Source organism: Schistocerca piceifrons, chromosome 1 (assembly GCF_021461385.2).
Source record: "Schistocerca piceifrons isolate TAMUIC-IGC-003096 chromosome 1, iqSchPice1.1, whole genome shotgun sequence".
Lineage (NCBI taxonomy): Eukaryota > Metazoa > Arthropoda > Insecta > Orthoptera > Acrididae > Schistocerca > Schistocerca piceifrons.
In genome coordinates, this window is record NC_060138.1 from 759,842,737 (window position 1) to 759,866,299 (window position 23,563).

A 23,563-nucleotide genomic window follows, 5' to 3' on the forward strand; every position below is an offset into this window, starting at 1 on the left:
GCACTTGTTTTCAGCACTCATTATTTTTATGTTACCTACATGGATGACAGTTCGTGGTAATTACCAATCACGCAGTTTTACAATGGCTACTGAGTTTAGATGATCCTACCAGCAGACTTGTAAAGTGAGCCTTAAAACTCCATGAATATGTTGTTGTTGTTGTTGTTGTTGTTGTTGTTGTTGTTGTTGTTGTTGTCTTCAGTCCTGAGACTGGTTTGATGCAACTCTCCATGCTACTCTATCCTGTGCAAGCTTCTTCATCTCCCAGTACCTACTGCAACCTACATCTTTCTGAATCTGCTTAGTGTATTCATCTCTTGGTCTCCCTCTACGATTTTTACCCTCCACACTGCCCTCCAATGCTAAATTTGTGATCCTCAGATGCCTCAAAACATGTCCTACCAACCGATCCCTTCTTCTAGTCAAGTTGTGCCACAAACTTCTCTTCTCCCCAATCCTATTCAATACCTCCTCATTAGTTATGTGATCTACCCACCTTATCTTCAGCATTCTTCTGTAGCACCACATTTCGAAAGCTTCTATTCTCTTCTTGTCCAAACTGGTTATCGTCCATGTTTCACTTCCATACATGGCTACACTCCATACAAATACTTTCAGAAACGACTTCTTGACACTTAAATCTATATTCGATGTTAACAAATTTCTCTTCTTCAGAAACGATTTCCTTGCCATTGCTAGTCTACATTTTATATCCTCTCTACATCGACCATCATCAGTTATTTTACTCCCTAAATAGCAAAACTCCTTTACTACTTTAAATGTCTCATTTCCTAATCTAATTCCCTCAGCATCACCTGATTTAATTTGACTACATTCCATTATCCTCGTTTTGCTTTTGTTGATGTTCATCTTATATCCTCCTTTCAAGACACTGTCCATTCCGTTCAACTGCTCTTCCAAGTCCTTTGCTGTCTCTGACAGAATTACAATGTCATCGGTGAACCTCAAAGTTTTTATTTCTTCTCCATGGATTTTAATACCTGCTCCGAATATTTCTTTTGTTTCCTTTACTGCTTGCTCAATATACAGATTGAATAACATCGGGGAGAGGCTACAACCCTGTCTCACTCCTTTCCCAACCACTGCTTCCCTTTCATGCCCTCGACTCTTATAACTGCCATCTGGTTTCTGTACAAATTGTAAATAGCCTTTCGCTCCCTGTATTTTACCCCTGCCATCTTCAGAATTTGAAAGAGAATATTCCAGTTAACATTGTCAAAAGCTTTCTCTAAGTCTACAAATGCTAGAAACGTAGGTTTGCCTTTTCTTAATCTATCTTCTAAGATAAGTCATAAGGTTAGTATTGCCTCACGTGTTCAAACATTTCTACAGAATCCAAACTGATCTTCCCCGAGGTCCGCTTCTACTAGTTTTTCCATTCGTCTGTAAAGAATTCGCGTTAGTATTTTGCAGCTGTGACTTATTAAACTGATAGTTCGGTAATTTTCACATCTGTCAACACCTGCTTTCTTTGGGATTGGAATTATTATATTCTTCTTGAAGTCTGTGGGTATTTCGCCTGTCTCATACATCTTGCTCACCAGATGGTAGAGTTTTGTCATGACTGGCTCTCCCAAGGCCATCAGTAGTTCTAATGGAATGTTGTCTACTCCCGGGGCCTAGTTTCGACTCATGTCTTTCAGTGCTCTGTCAAACTCTTCACACAGTATCTTATCTCCCTTTTCATCTTCATCTACATCCTCTTCCATTTCCATAATATTGTCCTCAAGTACATCGCCCTTGTATAAACCCTCTATATACTCCTTCCACCTTTCTACCTTCCCTTCTTTGCTTAGAACTGGGTTGCCATCTGAGCTCTTGATATTCATACAAGTGGTTCTCTTCTCTCCAAAGGTCTCTTTAATTTTCCTGTAGGCAGTATCTATCTTACCCCTAGTGAGACAAGCCTCTACATCCTTACATTTGTCCTCTAGCCATCCCTGCTTAGCCATTTTGCACTTCCTGTCGATCTCATTTTTGAGACGTTTGTACTCCTTTTTGCCTGCTTCATTTACTGCATTTTTATATTTTCTCCTTTCATCAATTAAATTCAATATTTCTTCTGTTACCCAAGGATTTCTATTAGCCCTCGTCTTTTTACCTACTTGATCCTCTGCTGCCTTCACTACTTCATCCCTCAGAGCTACCCATTCTTCTTCTACTGTATTTCTTTCCCCCATTCCTGTCAATTGTTCCCTTATGCTCTCCCTGAAACTCTGTACAACCTCTGGTTCTTTCAGTTTATCCAGGTCCCATCTCCTTAAATTCCCGCCTTTTTGCAGTTTCTTCAGTTTCAATCTGCAGTTCATAACCAATAGATTGAGGTCAGAATCCACATCTGCCCCTGGAAATGTCTTACAATTTAAAACCTGGTTCCTAAATCTCTGTCTTACCATTATGTAATCTATCTGATACCTTTTAGTATCTCCAGGATTCTTCCAGCTATACAACCTTCTTTCATGATTCTTGAACCAAGTGTTAGCTATGATTAAGTTATGCTCTGTGCAAAATTCTACAAGGCGGCTTTCTCTTTCATTTCTTCCCCCCAATCCATATTCACCTACTATGTTTCCTTCTCTCCCTTTTCCTACTGACGAATTCCAGTCACCCATGACTATTAAATTTTCACCTCCCTTCACTACCTGAAAAATTTCTTTTATCTCGTCATACATTTCATCAATTTCTTCATCATCTGCAGAGCTAGTTGGCATATAAACTTGTACTACTGTAGTAGGCATGGGCTTTGTGTCTATCTTGGCCACAATAATGCGTTCACTATGCTGTTTGTAGTAGCTAACCCGCACTCCTATTTTTTTATTCATTATTAAACCTACTCCTGCATTACCCATATTTGATTTTGTATTTATAACCCTGTAATCACCTGACCAAAAGTCTTGTTCTTCCTGCCACCGAACTTCACTAATTCCCACTATATCTAACTTTAACCTATCCATTTCCCTTTTTAAATTTTCTAACCTACCTGCCCGATTAAGGGATCTGACATTCCACGCTCTGATCCGTAGAATGCCAGTTTTCTTTCTCCTGATAACGACGTCCTCTTGAGTAGTCCCCGCCCGGAGATCCGAATGGGGGACTATTTTACCTCCGGAATATTTTACCCAAGAGGACGCCATCATCATTTAATCATACAGTAAAGCTGCATGTCCTCGGGAAAAATTACGGCTGTAGTTTCCCCTTGCTTTCAGCCGTTCGCAGTACCAGCACAGCAAGGCCGTTTTGGTTAATGTTACAAGGCCAGATCAGTCAGTCATCCAGACTGTTGCCCCTGCAACTACTGAAAAAGGCTGCTGCCCCTCTTCAGGAACCACTCTCAACAGATACCCCTCCGTTGTGGTTGCACCTACGGTACGGCCATCTGTATCGCTGAGGCACGCAAGCCTCCCCACCAACGGCAAGGTCCATGGTTCATGGGGGGTCCATGAATATGAGTATCAAAAATGAAGGAAAATGTACACTGTTACTTACCATAAGGATGACATTTTAAGGTGCAGACAGGCAAAATTAAAAGACACTTACACAACAGTCTTTTAATTGTGCCTGTCTGAAAGTTAACAGTCATGTTTACAGTAAGCAACAATCTACCTTCCATTACATTGCTGATATTCTAACCTGAAGTTTACATAGTTTCATGAATGACTACATAGTCAAAAACAAGCCTAACAGGTTAAATTGGAATGCAGATGCCTTGAGTAGGAAAATTAAGATACTGCAAGGAGATGACATACTGTGAATCTTGAGGTTTTGGCGGCGCAAAGACTGTTCCATTAAGTTTCAGGTGTGCAGCCGCAAGAAATCTCCTTCTTCTTCTAATATTTCGGCTGTATAATGTTCAGCCATCTTCAGAGTGAGCCGCAAGAGTTTTCAGCACTCATGCGGCTCACTCTGAAGATGTCTGAATGTCATACAGCTGAAATATTAGAAGAAGAAGGAGATTTCTTGTGGACACCCGAAACTTAATGGAACAGATGACATGCTTACTGAGGATTTAAAAAAGCGACAAGAATACAATGCTGGCTGTAAGAAATTGGCTATCTCACCAGATTTTATTACAAAAGATGACATTTTATATAAGAATACGCCTCTTTGAGGGTGGATAGCAGTATCAAAGAGTATTTGCAAGTTCTTACAGCAAAAATGTTACAACAGCATACAGACTGTCATAATGAGAAAAGTACTATGCAATTGCACACTGCACGCTGTTAGTGGTGGCCTCAACAAAAGAAAGTCATAGAAGATTACATTCAATCTTGTCTCCCTTGTGCTAGGACGGAGCAAGGATGAAGACCAAACTTTACTTGAAGCAGCAGGACTGTTTGAAATTGTAGCATTCAATATCATAGAAGTGTTCCCTGCACTGGCCCAAATTAACACACGTACTTTTAATCCGTCATCGACCATTCTCTCACAATCTTATTATGAAACTGACTGAAGACATGACTGCTGAGACAGTTGTGAAAGCTCTTGCATTTGGGAGTGCAGAGGCCATTATAAACAGATCATGACACAAACTTTATTTTCCGTCTTATGGTAAAGGTGTGACGACAACTTGAAATAAAGAAATGGAGAACTATGCCGTTTCACCCTTTGAGTAATGGCAAGGTTGAATACATCCATAAAATGGTTGTGATTTTGTCATACAATGCCAGGACACATGAAACAGTAATTTTGACTCCCTATGGGGTTGCTTATGCTCACAAAATACATTGCTCTTTTGAGATCCTGAAGTTGCCTCATGAAATATATTCACGCGAAGTGAAGCATCTGGCTAAAAGATTAAGGTTTATTTGATGAAGAGTTCAACAGAATAATGAAGCTATGACCCAGAGACAACAGCTATGTATAGAAAGAAAGCAAGGATGCTGCTATACCAAATAGGAGATTATGTGATATTATGACCAAACTGTTGTGAAACTGGGCAGAACTAAGAAACTTACGTGGCCCTGTGACGGACCACTCTGAATATTACATTTCATGTAACTCGCAAGTGTTGAATTTCAGCTCCAGATCAGAAGAGTGTAATTTATTTTGATCACTTAACCAAATATAAAGGCAGTGATGTACCATTTTCTGTAGAGGATCCAACAAACTCAGTGTGCAGTAAAACTGTTACACAGCAAATGCTGAGTTCCCATCACTACAATTTACGGTATAGGAACTAAGAGCTGACTTTTTCTTGTCTTAGGTGGGAGATCACATCAGTATTTTCTATGCCACACCATTGTTTATATAATAATGATGATTCTGTTGGGCAGTTGTGTCATGTTAGAATCCTGTCTAGCTAAGAATTTTGCTCAAGTATTTGATATATGTATTGTATCTTTTTCACTAATATTCAATGGGACAATCATCTTTCATAATCACTTCCTTAAGGAAAGTGTCATGAGCAAACTCAAGAGTATTGAAGCCTGGCCAAGCTATATTTCTGTTTTCACAATACGGCCGAATCTATCATGTTTTGTCACAAGTGCACAATTTCCTTGAGTGGATTATGTGTCACTGTTTGTTTTCAAATTGCCTCTGTGGCTTATATGTTTCTAAGTGTGTTAGCTTGATATCACCACTGGCTGGACAGAACTTCTCCACCACTAAACTGCTTGCTATGAGCAACAGCCAATCTGTTGTGGACATCTGTCCTTTATCAAACAGTGCCACTGCTAACACCTTTTCTCAGCTGCATTCCAATCTGTGCTCTAATGTGGCTTTCAAGGTTTTAACTCAGTTCTGTATCACCTGCAGACCCCTGTGCTATTAATGCATCCTACGGATACACTTGTATGTTACACACCTCACATTGCCCCATAATTAAGCAATATGCCCTTTCCAGTGTTGATTCAATCATTTACTTATTCCTCTATTTTTTTATTATCCACCTCTACTGGTGAATGGTCTTGTATATGTTTGCATTATTTCGCTATGTTCAGACATTGTCACCACACAGTTTTCCCCACTGCCTGGGATGGTGAAGTTATGTTCCAAGTTTACAAAATTTGAAAACTTGCACTACAAAAGTGCAGATCACAAGCCTCTGGATCAGCCACATAATGTTCAACAGCTGAATAGATGGAGCCCAGCACCATTACAAGTGCTGGTCTCCATGCAGCCACTGGAGATGCAATTCAGCATTTTCACATACACATGAGTGACACAATTCAGCATCTTGTGTAGACTCCATTTCCCTTTATAACACAATTAAGACAGTTTAAGGTCTCACATACAACAAATCTGACTCATCACTGCACAGTTGGTGCCTCATTATGAACTCCTTCATGACATAATAAAAGATAAAGATGCTATTCAAAATCAATAAGGTAACTACAACTTCAGCAATACCTCATGTACTACAAACTATGTTTTACAACATACACTCCTTCCATGCCCAAGTGGGCATATTAGTGTTGGCCATACAGACTGGCCTACAAAAAAGTTAGTTCGATCTTAATTCCTCCTGAATCCCCACTTCACATCCTTGTGAATATCTCAACACATACATTCACCTCTTTGGATGATATATCCGCTCACTTTTAATTTTATATCACTGTGTGATAACTGTATTACTGTGAAGTTGACTCGAGAGAACCCCAAACTTATTCTTCACTTGCGGATACCTTTTTCCTGTGTGAACTAAGAACTGAAAGGAAATAGGCTTAACACTTTCTCTATTTCCTAGAAATTTTTTACTGACAAGTACATAGGTTGGCCAACAAAAGACTATCAGGTAGTCTGTCATGGTACACAGACACACACCTTTGACTGCTGCAGAGTTACAGACTTGCCAGTATATCTCAACTATATTTGTACCAAGTTAGCTTTATACATCAGCACCTCTATTTGTGACATTTCTCTGTTATTAGCAGAAACTAAAAAAACTGCTGATAATTGAATTAACACAATCTTTGTTCTATGGCATAAGAACCAGCTGATTATTCATTGAGGTACCCCACTCTGGTTTCCTTTGTATGTTACTATTAGATTTTCACTTCCCACACACTGAGTATCACTGAATAATAGCAGACTTCTATTAAAAGCATCCCATTACAATATCCTGGGTTGAAAGAAACTTTGAATGCCACTATCAAACCAATCCTGTTATTCATTCCAGAATTTAAGTTCCCCCTCTGCTAACATCCTGTCTCATTTGTTCTTCCAGATACTAACAATACCAATTTGCTCAAGTCCTTGGATCAATTAATGGCACAGGAGTGACAACAAATAACACCAGATTGAGCTGCTGTCCATATTATGGCATTTCACCAGTACAATATCTTACTCAAAATAACTGTTCCCAAAGTGCCCTCTGTCCTGCCTGCTATTCTGAACTGAACATGGCTATATACTACTGTTAAATTAGGTAGTAGAGGGCATACGGCTTTTCCAGATGATCATGTGTATTGTCCTAGTTCAAATGGGTTGTAACAAGGTGAAATGCTGAGTTAATGGCAAATTTAATTTTTCTACAGTAATTTTGAAACCCCGCCTAGGATTATTTTCTTTAATTAAAACTACTGTTTTGTATTTGGTTTATGAATTTCTTACTTTTGTGACTGTTTTAAAGGGTAGTCTTCTATTCTGTTCTTATCTGTTCAATTCATAATGTTTCATTGTCATGAACGTTTTTACAATCTTTCTATTCATTTTAACTGAACTTCATTACCTTGCTGTTGCCATCATATAAATTTGGGTTGAAGGAATCATCCTTCAGATGTTTATTCTAATTTGTTTGTAAGATGCATTAATGCTATGAAAAACAGTATGTTTTGTAGTTGTGTCATTTTATACTTTTGTTAGCCAAGTATACTTAATTTTATATTTCATTCTGTTTGATGCTCAGAAAGATTTAATCACATAGTCAAACTGGCACCTTTCACACATTAATATATTTTATGCTTTGCCTCTTTGCTTTGATAGTTTAATAACTGAATCAGTACTTAGATGATGTAATCGGTACTGCTAACGAACTTGAAATAATTTCACTTACAATGCTTCAGTCCTTCCTGATTACAAGTGAAACAAACTGTTGTGGTTCAAAATTCTGTTTCATAATTTCAATGTACCTTATTGTCAAGCTAGCAAGCAAATGGTGCCACCATGGTGATTGTCCAGTCACTGTATGGACATTTTACACTGTGTGCTCACGTCACCTTGAAAAGACTGACTGTAATCTGACAAGGAGGACTTTTTAGTGTAATCCGTTCATTACAAATCATGCTGGGCCCTTTAAACTCACTTAATAATGCTAGAGATTTCCTTTATTAATAACAAAAAGCTGTAAACCTGTATGATTACTTTCACATTAAGTTCTAATCTTTATCATCCAAGTGTTTGAGTTGCTTGTACCCCTTAAAATTTTGTCTGAAATCAGCTTTGGCTATCTTTGTAATGCTGCTGCCATCACTGTCCTGTATTGCCAACTGTAGTCACCACATGCTGATGTAACAATCGTACTCACATTTTGAAATTTGAATTGTTACATGAAATTAAAATATTGTTACCCATAAATTTAGGTCCCAGTGAGATTGTTGAAGTCACTCATGGTGTACTCTTTCAGGGAAAGCAGAGGAGATGTATAAGATGCTCCCATGCCCCAAACATGAGAATTTTTTATTGTTTAAGTTTTTGTGACTCCGTTTTCCATCACTGCCTTTCGGCGAATATACAATAATTGACCTGTCAAGCTAGAATAGGCCAAATCACCATCAGCAAAGCCACCTGACTAATTAAATAAAACTGCAGGATAACCTGATTTTAGATGCTAAGTGGCTTAGCCTTCATTTCAGAGGTATTTGCCATTTAGCACAACACATGTAGTATGTGTGGCTTAGAGAAAGTCACAAATGTAGAGAGCATTACACTGAAAAATCTCAATACCACATTTCAGGACACAACCATGTCTGTGCAAAAAAGTACAAATATCAAGACATAAATCAGTTCCTCCAGAAACATTCATAATATTGTATATTTTTGAGTCTATATGTTTAATTTTTAAGTGTCTTCAGCTTGGCTGTACTGTTAACAAAGCAGCAAAGCAATAAGCAGAGCCAAGAGAAGATAGTAGTATGCACTTGGGACTGAGTGTTAGGGAAATTTGAAAGCAAAAGTTTGTTAATAAATCATTTCTTTTTATATTTTTGATTTTGTGTGGTATTATATGTGGAAAATTTCTAAGTTTATATAAAAAACGAAATCTGAACTTTTGTTTGTAGATTTTAAGTAGATTCAAAGGCAGGTAAGCAATTCAATTGACAGTGACCAAAAATCCATGCTGATGAAGTAAAATTACTTTAAAATTACATTATGTTAGTTCCAATAAAATAGATAGAGAATTATTGACATTTAAAACTTACCTTTTGCGAGAACCACATATGAAAATAGCTCCTTTTTCAGCTTCCCTCTGTTTCCAATAGGTAGACTTTCATAGGTGACTTCAAAATTGCATGGGGTTTTATCTTCAAATGCTCTTGGACAAGAGTGATCATGAGGGCACTAGAACATGGCAAGAAACCTATAAAATAGGACGAAAGTGAAGTTGAAACAAAACTTAAAGTTTTATCAAGAAAAAAATAATAATAATGCCAAAGAGAAAACAATACATTAACTGGATGCTCTGTATTACAGAACATTACAACATTAAAAAAGAAGCATTTTTCTGATAATCTGCAAATATTATTTATTTGAGCATGAACTAGCTTTTGGATTCTTAGGCCATTGTTGGATGATAACAATGCTGCAACCATAGTGAAAAAGAAGTGTCACTTACACAGATATTACTGATAGCATGAGAACATAAAATGGTCAGGTACAGAGTATTTACATTTCTTTTCTGTTACATATAATGACATCGGTTGCAACCCAATTTTATTTAAAAATTGAACAGTACAAACAGAAATCTCTCTCTCTCTCTCTCTCTCTCTCTCTCTCTCTCTCTCTGTGTGTGTGTGTGTGTGTGTGTGTGTGTGTGTGTGTGTGTGTGTTAATCTAGGGATGAGACTACTTCTTCCTAAATTGCAAGGCTTTAAATTTAAACAAAACTGTAGAAAAGTTACCAATGACTCATCAGAATGCCAATATCTGCTAGGTTGAATGTACATGCTGCTACAAATCATGTACCTAACTACAGATGATTTAAGTCCCACAGAACATGAAATATTTCGAACAAATAATGAGTGTGGTTGGACCACCACTCATACAACTCTTCCCAACTCTGATCATACCGAATCACCAACTGAAGACCAATCGACTGCCCGACTCCTGACAAAAGACCCCTGAGGAACTTGGATGCCAACGTTATAGACTTACTCACCTAGTCCAGAAAACTGTTGCCATTCTCCAACTCTTGGCATCCCACCCACGAAAAGCATGCCCACTGACATTAACTAAGGGCCTCATGTGATTACCAGTCCTTTTGTCTAACTTTTTACACACTAGTTTGATCAAAATTCTGTTTACACCACTAACTATGCGCTAAAATTTCACACAGTAAAAACATGTAATAAAAATTTCTCAATTTCTAGGCGCCACAGTTTGCCCTCAAATCCAAGTTTAAATATTTACAATTTATGCTTTCAATAATGAGAATTGTTTATTCTCATAGTCCCGTTACTATGTATGGTACAAATGTGAATTGTACATCCGTTTTATTGTATTTTGTCTCCTCTTTCCACTGCTGTCATTAGAATTCATGTATCTCTAATGAAATTTATATTATTGGATAAACCATGGAAATTTAGCATTTAACTATAAAAATGGATAGTAAAATAATAAATCTTAACATCTAAATGATGCATGAAGTGAATAGTACTCACTGCCAACACATACTGGCATGCTGTCTGTGTATTTGTCTTCATTCATAAGAAATGCTGATTTCAGTTAATTTTTCAACTGAAATGTCTCTCACAGCTTAATTATTAGATTTAATGATCATGTAAGTAGATCCAGACGTGTGTCTTTTCAAGGCCTACAAACTGAGTGCTCAATCTCTCTGTGGGATGCACACTTAAAAGTTATAAATTAATTACTGCATTAGTTACATTCAAATCTATTTGTCTCTGTATCTCCTCTCATATGTCATTTCCAGATCATATATTTATATCACTGGATGAGTAATCACACTCAATTTAATTTGACACCTTGTGTTTCCTTGTGCCCAGCACAGTTTGCGCTGCACATGCACAAATAAGCACAATGCAACTTGTAACTTTTAACAGCTACTAGGGCGCTGACATCAGGACTGGTCCACAAAAAACCCACATGGAGCCACCCGGCCACCATTCAACTGCCATCCGGCTAGTCATGAATTCTACCGACACATGCTGCACACACATGACTTAAATAATGCACTCAACCAAACAAAAGTCCATTTTATCTATGATTCTCACATTCAGTTGTTATCTGACAATGTCAAATACGCTGCAAGCTGGTTCAGAAACCAAATAATATTTGCAGAATAACAGGAACGTTTTCCTTTTCAACATTATTGAAAACAATAACTTTTCATAGTAAACTGTAGGTTACTGTAATTACACATTGTTTTGGACAATGCCCTATACTTATTTATTATATGTGGCATGTGGTTTGACAAGCAACAACAGTTTTCACAGTAAATAGAACCCAAAAACTCTATGAGCCTTTGGTGTTTACGTGGCTGGTTATATTGAATTTTAAACTTTCTCCATGTTCATCAAATACATAATGGAACAACCACTCCAGTTTTTTTAACCAAAATTGTATACATATTGCATGACGTATTAACTTCTTTTATCATACAACAGGAAATGAAAGCACCAAAGGGAAGCATTGATTTATGTCTGACCAATTTAAATATGTTTCTCAGTCATCATCGGCAGAAGTTTGCTGCTGGAATTTAAGAAGAGTGTATTTGCTAGTCTATAAAGTCAACCCCTACAGTACAGCTTTGCTTTGAAAGGCCATATTATATGTACACAAAATACATATGTTAATTACTCTGCTGTTTCTTAGCACATAAAATACAAAAAAAGGCAGAGTACATTGATTTAAATAGTTTCAAGATGAATTACCGTGAACGACTTAATGCACTGTGCACAGTATAATGCATAGTGTTACACAAAATAGAAAACAGTTTATTTCCCATGTGTTCTCATAAGGTAGATTGTAAATTGACCTTTCAATTTTCCTGGTGGAAATTTGATAACCAAACCTTTTGATGAAGCTCATTTCTTGTAACTTAAAAGCTAGCTCTGTCTGACAGCAATAAAAGTGTTGCACTTATATTGCTTTTGGACAGAAGTGTATTTTAAACAGCAGACAGATGACATATGGCTGTAGCTAGTGGCTGCAACAGTTTTATGTTTACTTGGTTTCTTCAAAACATCTTGATGTGGGCAACAATGGAGCCAAGTGTCCATGAAAGCGATAAAACATTTTTTTGCTAAAAGATAAAAAAATGATCAGCTGGGTTAGGCTTAAGTAAGTATTTCTTCTATTTTCCTGCTGTTGGAAATAAATTGTCTGCAAGATAAGCATATACACACATCAAAAAATGTTTTGCATCCCCTCGGTTCCCAGCACTCCAGAAGAGGGACATTGACTGTGGATATTGTATCAAGACAGTGTCCCCTTTGGCTGTTCAGAGACATCACTAAACCCGCCCACAGATGTAAACAACCATGCATGAGCAGCACCTATTAGATGGAGGGGGTTCCGACAGCCAACCAGTTCCAGTCTTTCCACCAGGAAGGAGGTACACAGCTCGTGTTGTCTGTAGTTCAACCATGCCTAGACGGTCAATACCACAGTTTGATCACATCCGCATTGTTACTTTGTGCCAGGAAGTGCTCTCAACAAGGGGAAGTGTCCAGGCATCTCGGAGTGAACCAAAGCAATGTTGTTAGGACACGAGGAGTTACAGAAAGACAGGAGCTGTCAACGACATGTCTCGCTGAGGCCGCCCAAGGGCTACTACTGCAGTGGATGACCACTACCTATGGATTATGGCTAGGAGGAACCCTGCCAGCAACAGCACCATGTTGAGTAATGGTTTTCGTGCAGCCACAGGACATTGTGTTATGACTCAAATTGTGTGCAATAGACTGCTCGATGCGCAACTTCACTCCCAATGTCCATGGCGAGGTCCATCTTTGCAACCACAACACCACAGTGCAGTATAGATGGGCCAAACAACATGCTGAATGGTGGACCACTCAGGATTGACATCATGTACTCTTCACTGATGAGTGTCCTATATGCCTTCAACCAGACAATCGTCGGAGACATGTTTGGAGGCAATCGGTCAGGCTGAACACCTTAGACACAATGTCCAGTGATTGCAGCGAGGTGGAGGTTCCCTGCTGTTTTGGGATGGCATTATTTGGGGCCAAATTACACTACTGGTGGTCATGGAAGGCACCGTAACAGCTGTACGATATGTGAATGCCATCCTACCGACCGATATAGCAACCATATCGGCAGCATATTGGCGAGGCATTCATCTTCATGGATGACAATTCGCACTCCCATCATGCACATCTTGTAAATGACTTCCTTCAGGATAAAGACATCACTCAACTAGAGTGGCCAGCATGTTCTCCAGACATGAACCCTATCGAACATGCCCAGGGATAGATTGAAAGATGATGTGCCCCACCAAACACTCTGAGGGATCTATGCCAAATCGCCATCCATTGAGGAGTGGGACAATCTGGACTAACAGTGCTTTGATGAACTTGTGGATAATATGCGATGACAAATATTGGCATGCATCAATGCAAGATGGTCGTGCTACTGGGTATTAGATGTACTGGTGTGTACAGCAATCTGGACCACCACCTCTGAAGGTCCTCGCTGTATGGTAGTACAACATGCAATATGTGGTTTTCATGAGCAATAAAAAGGGCCAGAAATGATGTTTATGATGATCTCTATTCCAATTTCCTGTACAGGTTCCGGAACTCTCGAAACCAAGGGGATGCAAAACTTTTTTTTTTATATGTGTATTACAGCACAAAGAGTGAACATGCTTGTGAGGAACTTTCCTGTAATTTATACAATTTTAAAATTACTGGGACACATAATTCTCGTGACATCAATACAGCTCCAATGCAATGAAAAGACTCTACGAAAAGTAGAATTTTACCATCAACAGAAGTCACCATGAGAGAAGATAGTGAGACAGGTGACCGTGTCAATAATACTAACATACGAATTGGTAGATTTTGCAGATAATTCAGTTTGTTACAAACATGCAACTTTCCAATGTGTCTTCCTCTGATAAATGTCAAAGTGTTGAGCTCTCTTGTAGGTAGTAGTAGTGATTACTGGCCCAGTTTCGCCTTAGGCAATTCATAATGTCCTGTCCCATACAGAAATCAATCAACACCCACCATATCACTTTAAAAGCCCATCTCCGGTTCTAATGTTTAAGTAACATTGCCACAAGTGCAGTTGGAGATACAGACATATCAGTGTGTAGTGTTGCATATGACCTGTGGGAGTATATGTGGTACGAACAAAGCCAATATCACAGGTCAGCCATGTGATGTTTCATGGATATTTGATTATAAAATAAATGTTATCCAGATAAACCATGCTTTGACTTTTTTTCTGTAATGAAAAGAACTTAAAAATAATTTCTATTGTTGCTCAACTGAATATAGCACCAAACAATGATTCTGCTTAGGTTATGGAATAATTCACTTATTTACACTGTTGTACAGAAGTTATTAATGTTTAATAAATGTTGTAGCCCAAATTTAAAGTTACAACATAATGTATATAAGAATAAACCGACATTTGCACAGAGCTAACAGATGCATAAGAAGAGCTATTTACCTGAGTGAGAGAGAGAGAGAGAGAGAGGGGGGGGGGGGGGAGGGGGGGGAGTACATTTTCGACAACTGAATAACCAGAAAAGCACATAAGAGATAGGAGAGCCTTGTAAAAGATATGAATATGAGCATGAAGATACGCATGTGAAATTGATCACTGTAATGAAAATTTCAAATGCGCATAAGCTACTGACAATGAAATATAGCTTCATCTAACCACACACATGAAAGGATGGAAATATTTAAGATACAATTAACAAAAGGTAGGCAAAACTATGTAAGAAAGCACTCACACAAACAACCCCATATATCAAACATTAAAACATAAGGTGCCTACAAAGTTATATTGCATGTAGAAAACAGCCTAATATAAGGTAAAAGTATCCTGAAAATGGTGAATGTTTTACCAAAACAACGGAAGTGTTTTGTATCAAATTTTATATGTAATCTTCTGTACAAGTGAGTAGGAAAGAGAGGGATGGGGGGGGGGGGGGGGGAGACTTTAAATCTAATAAAATGCAAGAGTCACTTGTGCATTAAAGGATACAACAGAAAAGGCTGATTATAACTAGAGGTTAAAAGAAAGGGATTAAAGCAAAGGAGGACCAAGAAGAACAGAAACACGAGAAACATTTGTCATCCAGCACAGAGGTGTTACTGTCATTAATGAGATTTTGTTTTAGCTACACAGTATGCAATACTTCAAGCCAATAGGCTTGCACAACAATTTTGTTTTTACAATTTTTTAAAAGTAGTTTTGTTGTATGTGTTTCATTAAATAGATAATCTGGAATGCATTGATATCATAAAATTCTTTGTTTTGGATCCAAAGATGGCGAAGTATAATAAGGGGTGTGCTTCTTAAGTTTCAACAGCCGCTAATGTGGATGAGATTTTTCAGAAATGGGATAGCGATAAAACCATTGGGTGGAAGGTGGAGACAGTACACTCATGAAGTTGAAGTTGGCCCTATCTACCAAAATGATTATGGTCAGTGTGATCTCTCAAGTTTTCTTGGTGAAACATATTCAGCCGAGTTGCAGATTTATTTATTTATTTATTTATTTTATTTATTTATTTATTTATTTTTTTTTTTTTTTTTGCATGACATTTTGATGACCGATCCAAATGTTTATTTCTGGTGCTGAGAGTTATATTATGTGTAATCATGTGTAATCAATGCTTGGGCTGGTTGTCTGAGAACACATAACAACACCGCTCACAGCATTTGAAGAAGACAGCTGGGTCAGTCAAAATAATGTGAATAGAATGGAATTTATAAGTCAGGTGAACACCTGTCAAAACACCATTAGTTATGGCCAGTAAGTCCTGGTTTTACCTTGCACAGAGTAAAACTAATTGGTAAATACAAAACATGCCTTGGGGATCAAATAGATGAAGAAATACAAGGGAAGAGGGCTGGATTGCAAAGAAAAATATCATCTTTCATTGGCACAATGAAGTTGCCCACAAAAATGTTAAGGGAATAGAAACTTTAGGCAGAACAGAAATTCCTGTTAGCTATTAAAATTTCTGTTAGCTATTAAAAAGTGAAACATTTGTACTCTGCTCAAAAATTAAAACACTTCCAAGAATAGGCAAAAACAATCTGGAACATCATTAAACAAAAAATAAACCAAAATAGGGATCCAAATTAAATTGAGCCCCCACAAAATTGCTCTGGCAGAAATGGTGACACATTCAACTCAGCAGCCACTAAATTTAATGATTACTACAACATCGTGACAACACACATTGGTACCACTAATAAATGTCTAATTATAAATGCTTTAGATTTACTTGTGCAGACAATGCATGCACTACCAACAGACATCTCAGTCTTTAGTTACAGATTTTTTTGTCAAGTAAGTGGTTTTATTTGACTGCTCAAAATGGAGCTACTTCATCAGCAGACCCTTCGCTACACCCAGGGTATCTACTTCCAAATTACTCATGTTGGCAGCTGTTCTCAACTTGAATGCTGTAACATGCACTGCATCATCTTTGGTGATGAAATTTCAGAAAGCTGCTTAATAACCCTGTTTTAGGGGTGGTGTCATCATGCAGTGAAGATATTGATTGCAACTTGCCACAGGTATACTTTGTATACGGACAAAATCTCTTTTAATTTTCTGCCAAATTTGAGACAGTTTGACTGTGTAAACTATTTAAAGCATCCCACACTGAAGTCCGCTCTAATTTTCAACCTTCTGTAAAACATTGTCAAGCTTCTGTAAAACATTGTCAAGCTTCTGCAATAGTGTCCTGACTTGTTTGCATACCTCAGGAGATCTGTTCATCTCTTATTAATTTGCTTGGTATGAAATAAATTGCCGCCAACACAATTTCTTTGAATTTAAGCCACATCTGCTCAAGACAACAGTTTGAAAGGAATGGTGGCCAACTGTTATGAAGACATCAATCAATTTTGTTATCTACTATTTTAAATAGATATATTTTGCACTATTTTTTGATGGATTTTGATGTTATAGTACTCAGTCTACCTGCAGTGACCTTCCATCATGATGCTCAAGATTGTTTCTTTGTAAGAGATCTAGTAGGTTATAGCAACCACTTACATTTCGTGTGGACTCCTGAATTGTGAGTCGAAAATAATCCAAAATACAGCGTGATTCAAAAAGAATACCACAACTTTAAAAATGTGTATTTAATGAAAGAAACATAATATAACCTTCTGTTATACATCATTACAAAGAGTATTTAAAAAGGTTTTTTTCACTCAAAAACAAGTTCAGAGATGTTCAATATGGCCCCCTCCAGACACTCGAGCAATATCAACCCGATACTCCAACTCATTCCACACTCTCTGTAGCATATCAGGCATAACAGTTTGGATAGCTGCTGTTATTTCTCGTTTCAAATCATCAATGGTGGCTGGGAGAGGTGGCCGAAACACCATATCCTTAACATCCAGTTACAGTAGCACCTTCGAAGAAAAAGGGACCAAAAACTTTATTGGCTGAAATGGCACAGAAAACGTTCACCTTAGGCGAGTCACGTTCATACTGAGTTGTTTCCCGCGGATTCTCAGTGCCCCATATACAGACATTGTGACGGTTGACTTTCCCGTTAGTGTGGAAAGTTGCTTCATCACTAAACACAATCTTTGAAACGAAAGAACAATTGCTTGCTGGATGCGTGCTACATTTTCATCACTCGTTCTCGGCCGTCCAGAACTTTTCCCTTCGCACAAACACCCATTCTCTGTAAACTGTTTATACCAACGTTTAATACACCACCTATCAGGAGGTTTAACACCATACTTCATTCGAAATGCACGCTGAACAACTGTCGTCGATTCACTTCTGCCATACTCAATAACACAAAAAGCTTTCTGTTGAGCGGTCGCTATCTTAGCATCAACTGACGCTGACGCCTAGTCAACAGCGCCTCAAGCGAACAAATGTACAACTAAATGAAACTTTATAGCTCCCTTAATTCGCCGACAGATAGTGCTTAGCTCTGCCTTTTGTCATTGCAGAGTTTTAAATTCCTAAAGTTGTGGTATTCTTTTTGAATCACCCTGTATATGAAGCAGTCACATGAAAGAAAGATAGATGGAAAAAAGTAAGTACGCTCTTCATTATTTGTCCGCAGCTTGTGGTTTCACAGTCACATTCTCACTTCCCAAGCACGGGGTCCCGGGTTCAATTCCTGGCATGGTCAGGGATCTTCACCTGCCTCGAGACGTCTGGGTGTTTGTGTTGTCCTCATCATTCATGAAAGTGGCGAGATTGGACAGAGCAATGATTGGGAATTTGTATGGGCACTGATAACTGCGCAGTTGAATGCCCCACAAACTACACATCATCATCATTATTTCAAAAGCAGTCATCATAACTCTTAATACATTTACCCCGTTGTGAGAGAAGACAATCAATGCCTTCATGGAGAAATGTTTGTGCATGTAGGAAAAGTTTGTGAGTGTAAGGAGGATGTGTAAGGGCTTCCCAGCAAAATTTCTGCAGCATAGTCGAAAGAACCTTGGCAAGAAGTGGGTGGGCATTATCTTGCAACTGATGGTGTCAATCAACACACTGCTCATTGACTTTCTGGAACACAGTGCCACAATTAATGCACAGTGGTACATGGACACTTTGCAAAAATCAAATGCCGAGTCCAATTATTGAGGAAAGTTGGCAGATGGCATCATTCTGTTCAGAATAATGCCTGCCCACATTTTGCCAAGATTTTTTCCAGTACACTGCAGAAGTTTCACTGGAAAGCCCTTGCACAGTCTGATCCCCCCCCCCCCCCCCCTCCTCTTCCTCTCCATATGATTTTCACATTTTTTGAGCCCTTAAGTAAGACATTTGTTCTCGTTGATTTGCTCCAAATCAAAAGGTGCATGATTGGGTCCATACGCAACCACAAACATTTTTCCACAAACAAACTGACCATCTTCTCTCATAGTGGGTTAAATGTATTAACAGTTAGGATGATTACTTTTGAAATAGTAAACAGTTTACTTACTTTGTTAGCATCTGTCTCATTTTCATTTGAGTGTCCCTTATACATTTCATTTCGGTTGTACAAATGGAACCACAAAATTGCAGAATGACATACAGAGTTGATTGGAAATAATGCCTTTGTTAAGTTCTTGATGTTATGAGTTATTTATATAGGGTGATGAAATCATTCAGTGTTCATAACACTATTCTATAACATTACTAATATATATCACACTGCTAACAACACTGATTAAAAACTAACTCTAAAAAAGAAGTGAGCACTATAATTACTTAAGTCCATCTCTGCACTTACAGATTTGTATACTGTGAACAGTCTGGATGGGTCATTGTTATTTGTAGTAGATGTTAGTCTTCAGTCAACTGGAAACTTAAGGATGGCATGATCATAGGTCAGTGCCATGAGAAAATAATCTTGTGATTTTATGATAAACTCAATGAAGTCAGGAAGAAGTGGAAAGTAAATTGGTGCAATTCTTTGGCATCAAGCACTTCTGATTTGTGTGAATAAATCCCTTGTATTCCTTGGCAATGTAATAAAAATTCAGAACCATTTACAGCTGCTTTGTGAATTCACAGTGTCAAAGTAATGCAGACACTTCCATTTCCACATGATATGACTGTTGTAACTCTATAGAGTTAGTACGCATAATCAAACAGCGCACACCTCCACAGCCAACCACAAGACGTTACCTCATGATGGCGCAGGTGGTGGGTGCAGCTAGCTCTGTGCCATGTGCAAAACAGCCTTATATAAGTCAGCATGGTGGACTGTCAGCCGGACAAATGTTTATATGATGATTATACATTTACCTGTTAGAATGTGTTGTAATGTTTTCCATGGTTAAGAGATATTTTTTTCATTTAATACTTCATTCAGTGTCTTGGTGTATCCCTTCACATGGAAGCAGAAAAAAAACTTGGTTGGTGGGGTTCTGATATTTTGTTTGTACAGTGTTACAACATATTTGACAATGAATGCAGTATTATACTCCGCATGTTTCATTTCTTGGTTTGCTACAGCAAATATGTCAGAGGAAGAAACTCTTCAACCTTTTGCTGAACAGCAGTGAGCTCTCACCAACCAGCAACATGCTCTCCCCACAGCACTAAACAATTTGACAGCATCGTTGATGCACCATGGTTCACCGCCATTGACGCAACTCCCACTGTTTCCTCCATATGACGTTTCTGTGGAAGATTGGGACGCATATGAAAAATGACTTCGGTAGTATTTTCAAGCTTTTCGAGTCGCCAAACACAATGTGTGTTAAGCCTTTCTTTCTGTCATGGATTTCTCCTTGTACTTATCACCTTTTGTGTCAAGTTAGCTCCTCTTCAGGGACCATCCAGTCTCTCTCTTGATGAGATGTGCCAGTTGGTCTCTAATTATTACTGCAAACATATTCACATTATTGTTGTTCACACTGAGTTCTACTATTGTCAAAAGTGGTCACAACAGTCATACAGAACTTGGGCAGCAGAACTTCATGGACTTAGCCACTGGAGCCACTTTATTACTGAAGCTCAACAGGACTCAAATGCTGATTCGATGGTTTGCGATGCTATAATACACCTGGCCCTTGGTAAGGAAGTTGGTGAACATGCTTTACAATGTAAAATTCCTCTATCACAGAAGTCCTGAACAGTATCCAGACCTCTGAAGTATCTTGGGCAGCAGAAAATCAGATAGATGTGTGGTGTGAAGTAGCCGCCATTCCTCCCTCTGCTGCTCAGTCACCATTGGTTAGCTCACAGGAAAACAATGTCATGACTGTAAAATCGCAACCTCCATGTCGCATGGGGCAGCACCATGCTAAGCAGCAACACCAATCAGCATCAGAACGGTGGCCATGTACTCCTCTGCCATTGTGCCCTTATTGTTCTGTACAACATGAGTGAGCCACATGCCAAAATTGTTGTGTGCTGTGCAACCACTGAAAAAAACTTCACAGAAGCTCTTCTGCGAACTTGCATTTGTGTGTGTGTGTGTGTGTGTGTGTGTGTGTGTGTGTGTGTGTCTACTGGCTGACAAAGGCCTTAATGGCCGAAAGCTATAATTGTGTGAATCTTTTTTTGTGCCTATCGTGACTCAGCATCTCCGCTGTATGGTGAGTAGCAACTATCCTTCTCTGGTATTGTTATTTATGTGAATTACATGACCTGTGCATAGACATCTAATGCCACATATCTTGACAAACTTACCATCAAAGTGTAGGATCCCTAATACCCACAATCAATCAAGTATTTTGTTCCAAAAGATGGACAAACAAGCTATTAAGCACAGAATTTCAAATCAAACAGCTTTCAGTTGTCAAAATTTCCAAATTGTTATATTATTAAGCTACCAGTTTCAGTGATATATTGCGTCATCTTCAAGCCTCCTGACCGACGTTTAAGAAGATTCTCATCTCTGGTCCAGTCAAAATTGGCACCAGCATTCAATGACTGGTATCCATACAGTTTTGAGACAGCGATCACTTCAAACATCACCTGCCAATGGCAGCTGATGTTTGAAGTGACCGCTGTCTCAAAAATCTATGGATACTAGTCATTGAATGCTGGCCGCTATTTTGACTGGACCAAAGGTGGGAATCTTCCTATATGCCAGTCACGGGGCCTGAAATGGCATAATGTATCACCGAAACTAGTAGCCCAATAAAATAACAATTTGGAAATTTAGAAAGCTGAAAGTCGTTTGATTTTACATTCTGTATTGAACAGCTGAGATCCCACAACCATCTGTCAAAATATGGACGTAAAGAACTACTGAGCAAATGGTCATAATGTTTTGACTTGTCAGTGTATACGCCAAACAGAATTAAGTGCAGAAACCTTACAAAATTTCAACATGACAAGTCACATAATTGTCTTTTCAGTAACCAATAGTGCCTGTTGTCTAGCCAGTGTTAAAGTTGAGATTTTTTCCATATCTAGACCCATAAGCTCCTACTTTATGTGGATCTCATGCGTTCCTGTTCTCTATCATCATCTTTTTATGTGTCTGTAATCTCTATCAAAAATTAAATTCTTGTTAAATAGTAATGTTACATAAGATGCAAATATAACAATTTAAGGAAGTAATATATAAAATCCACACTTTTATTTAACAAGATAAAAGCTTAATACTGTCAAAGCTTTTCAGACCATACCAGCTAAAATGTGAGGATAAGTAAATTAATTCATGTAAATTGTGAACTCACTGGTGCAAATATATGAGCTTTGGGCATTGGAAGCCTTTCAGATGCATTTTCTGCAAGGTGCAATATGTAATCCCTTGCTTCATTTACAACCTGAAACAAAAATAATAAATGAATAGTTGTATGGATGAATTGTAATTTGGATTTGCAAAGCGTGAACCACAAAAAAGGAAATACTTCAATTTATTCAAGGAACATGCACACACTAGAACTGGGTTAAAACTAAATGGTCATGGGAGTAGCTAAAAATACCATGTCTAGACCATAAATCACATTCAGATGGATGTACATGTTGCTTAGTAAACAGCCATTACAAAGCTTAGTGCAGTACACTAAATATTTTAACAATAAATCCTACTTGCTCTTACATCCACTTTCACAAATTCTGTGTAAAAATGGTGTGTTGTGCTCCAGCTTCTTTACTTGACATGGCTGAGTTAATGGACAGATGTCACAACAGGCTGACACAAAAAGTATCAGGCTGGATAAACAGTCTTGCATAAGAAACCACAAGTGGACTATGCTGACACCTCAAGAATCACCATCAAGCCTTGCAGTAGGAGATGGTTGGTTGGTTTGTGGGGGTTGAAGGGACCAGACTACAAAGGCCATCGGTCCCTTTTTCCACGACCATGAAACACCCACAAGGAATAAAAACAAGGAATGGAGGTAAGAAGGAACGACACAGAACAAGAAAGAGACAAAGACCAGAAAACAAGGAATTATAAGCACACAGAGGTGTACAGCGGTTGGCCGACCATGGAAACAAAAATGGAAAAGCCAACCACCAAGAGACACACTAAAAACCCCAATCTAAAACTGTAGGCCAAAGGCCAGACAACGCACAAAAGGGACAAACCCTCAGATTGAGCAATAAAAACCCCCTGCTCGAATAAAACTCAAAACTAAGCTGGCACAAACATCTGTCTGAGTGCAGTTAAAAGCGGACAACCCAATAACATGTGGACCACTGTCACTGTTGATCCACAGCAACATAGAGGCAGGTCCTCATGGTACAATAAATGGCCATGTG

General features: G+C 38.4%; 1 protein-coding gene across 1 annotated transcript in view; it reads right to left on the reverse strand.

The window, feature by feature from the left end:
• The window catches only part of LOC124788488 (methyltransferase-like protein 17, mitochondrial), a gene marked incomplete in the record, with an annotated part of 112,510 nt that overhangs the window by 33,307 nt on the left and 55,640 nt on the right, over positions 1-23,563 (reverse strand). The window contains 2 exon segments of the mRNA XM_047255761.1: positions 9,384-9,522; positions 22,534-22,623. Coding sequence (XP_047111717.1) covers positions 9,384-9,522; positions 22,534-22,623 — 229 coding nt within the window.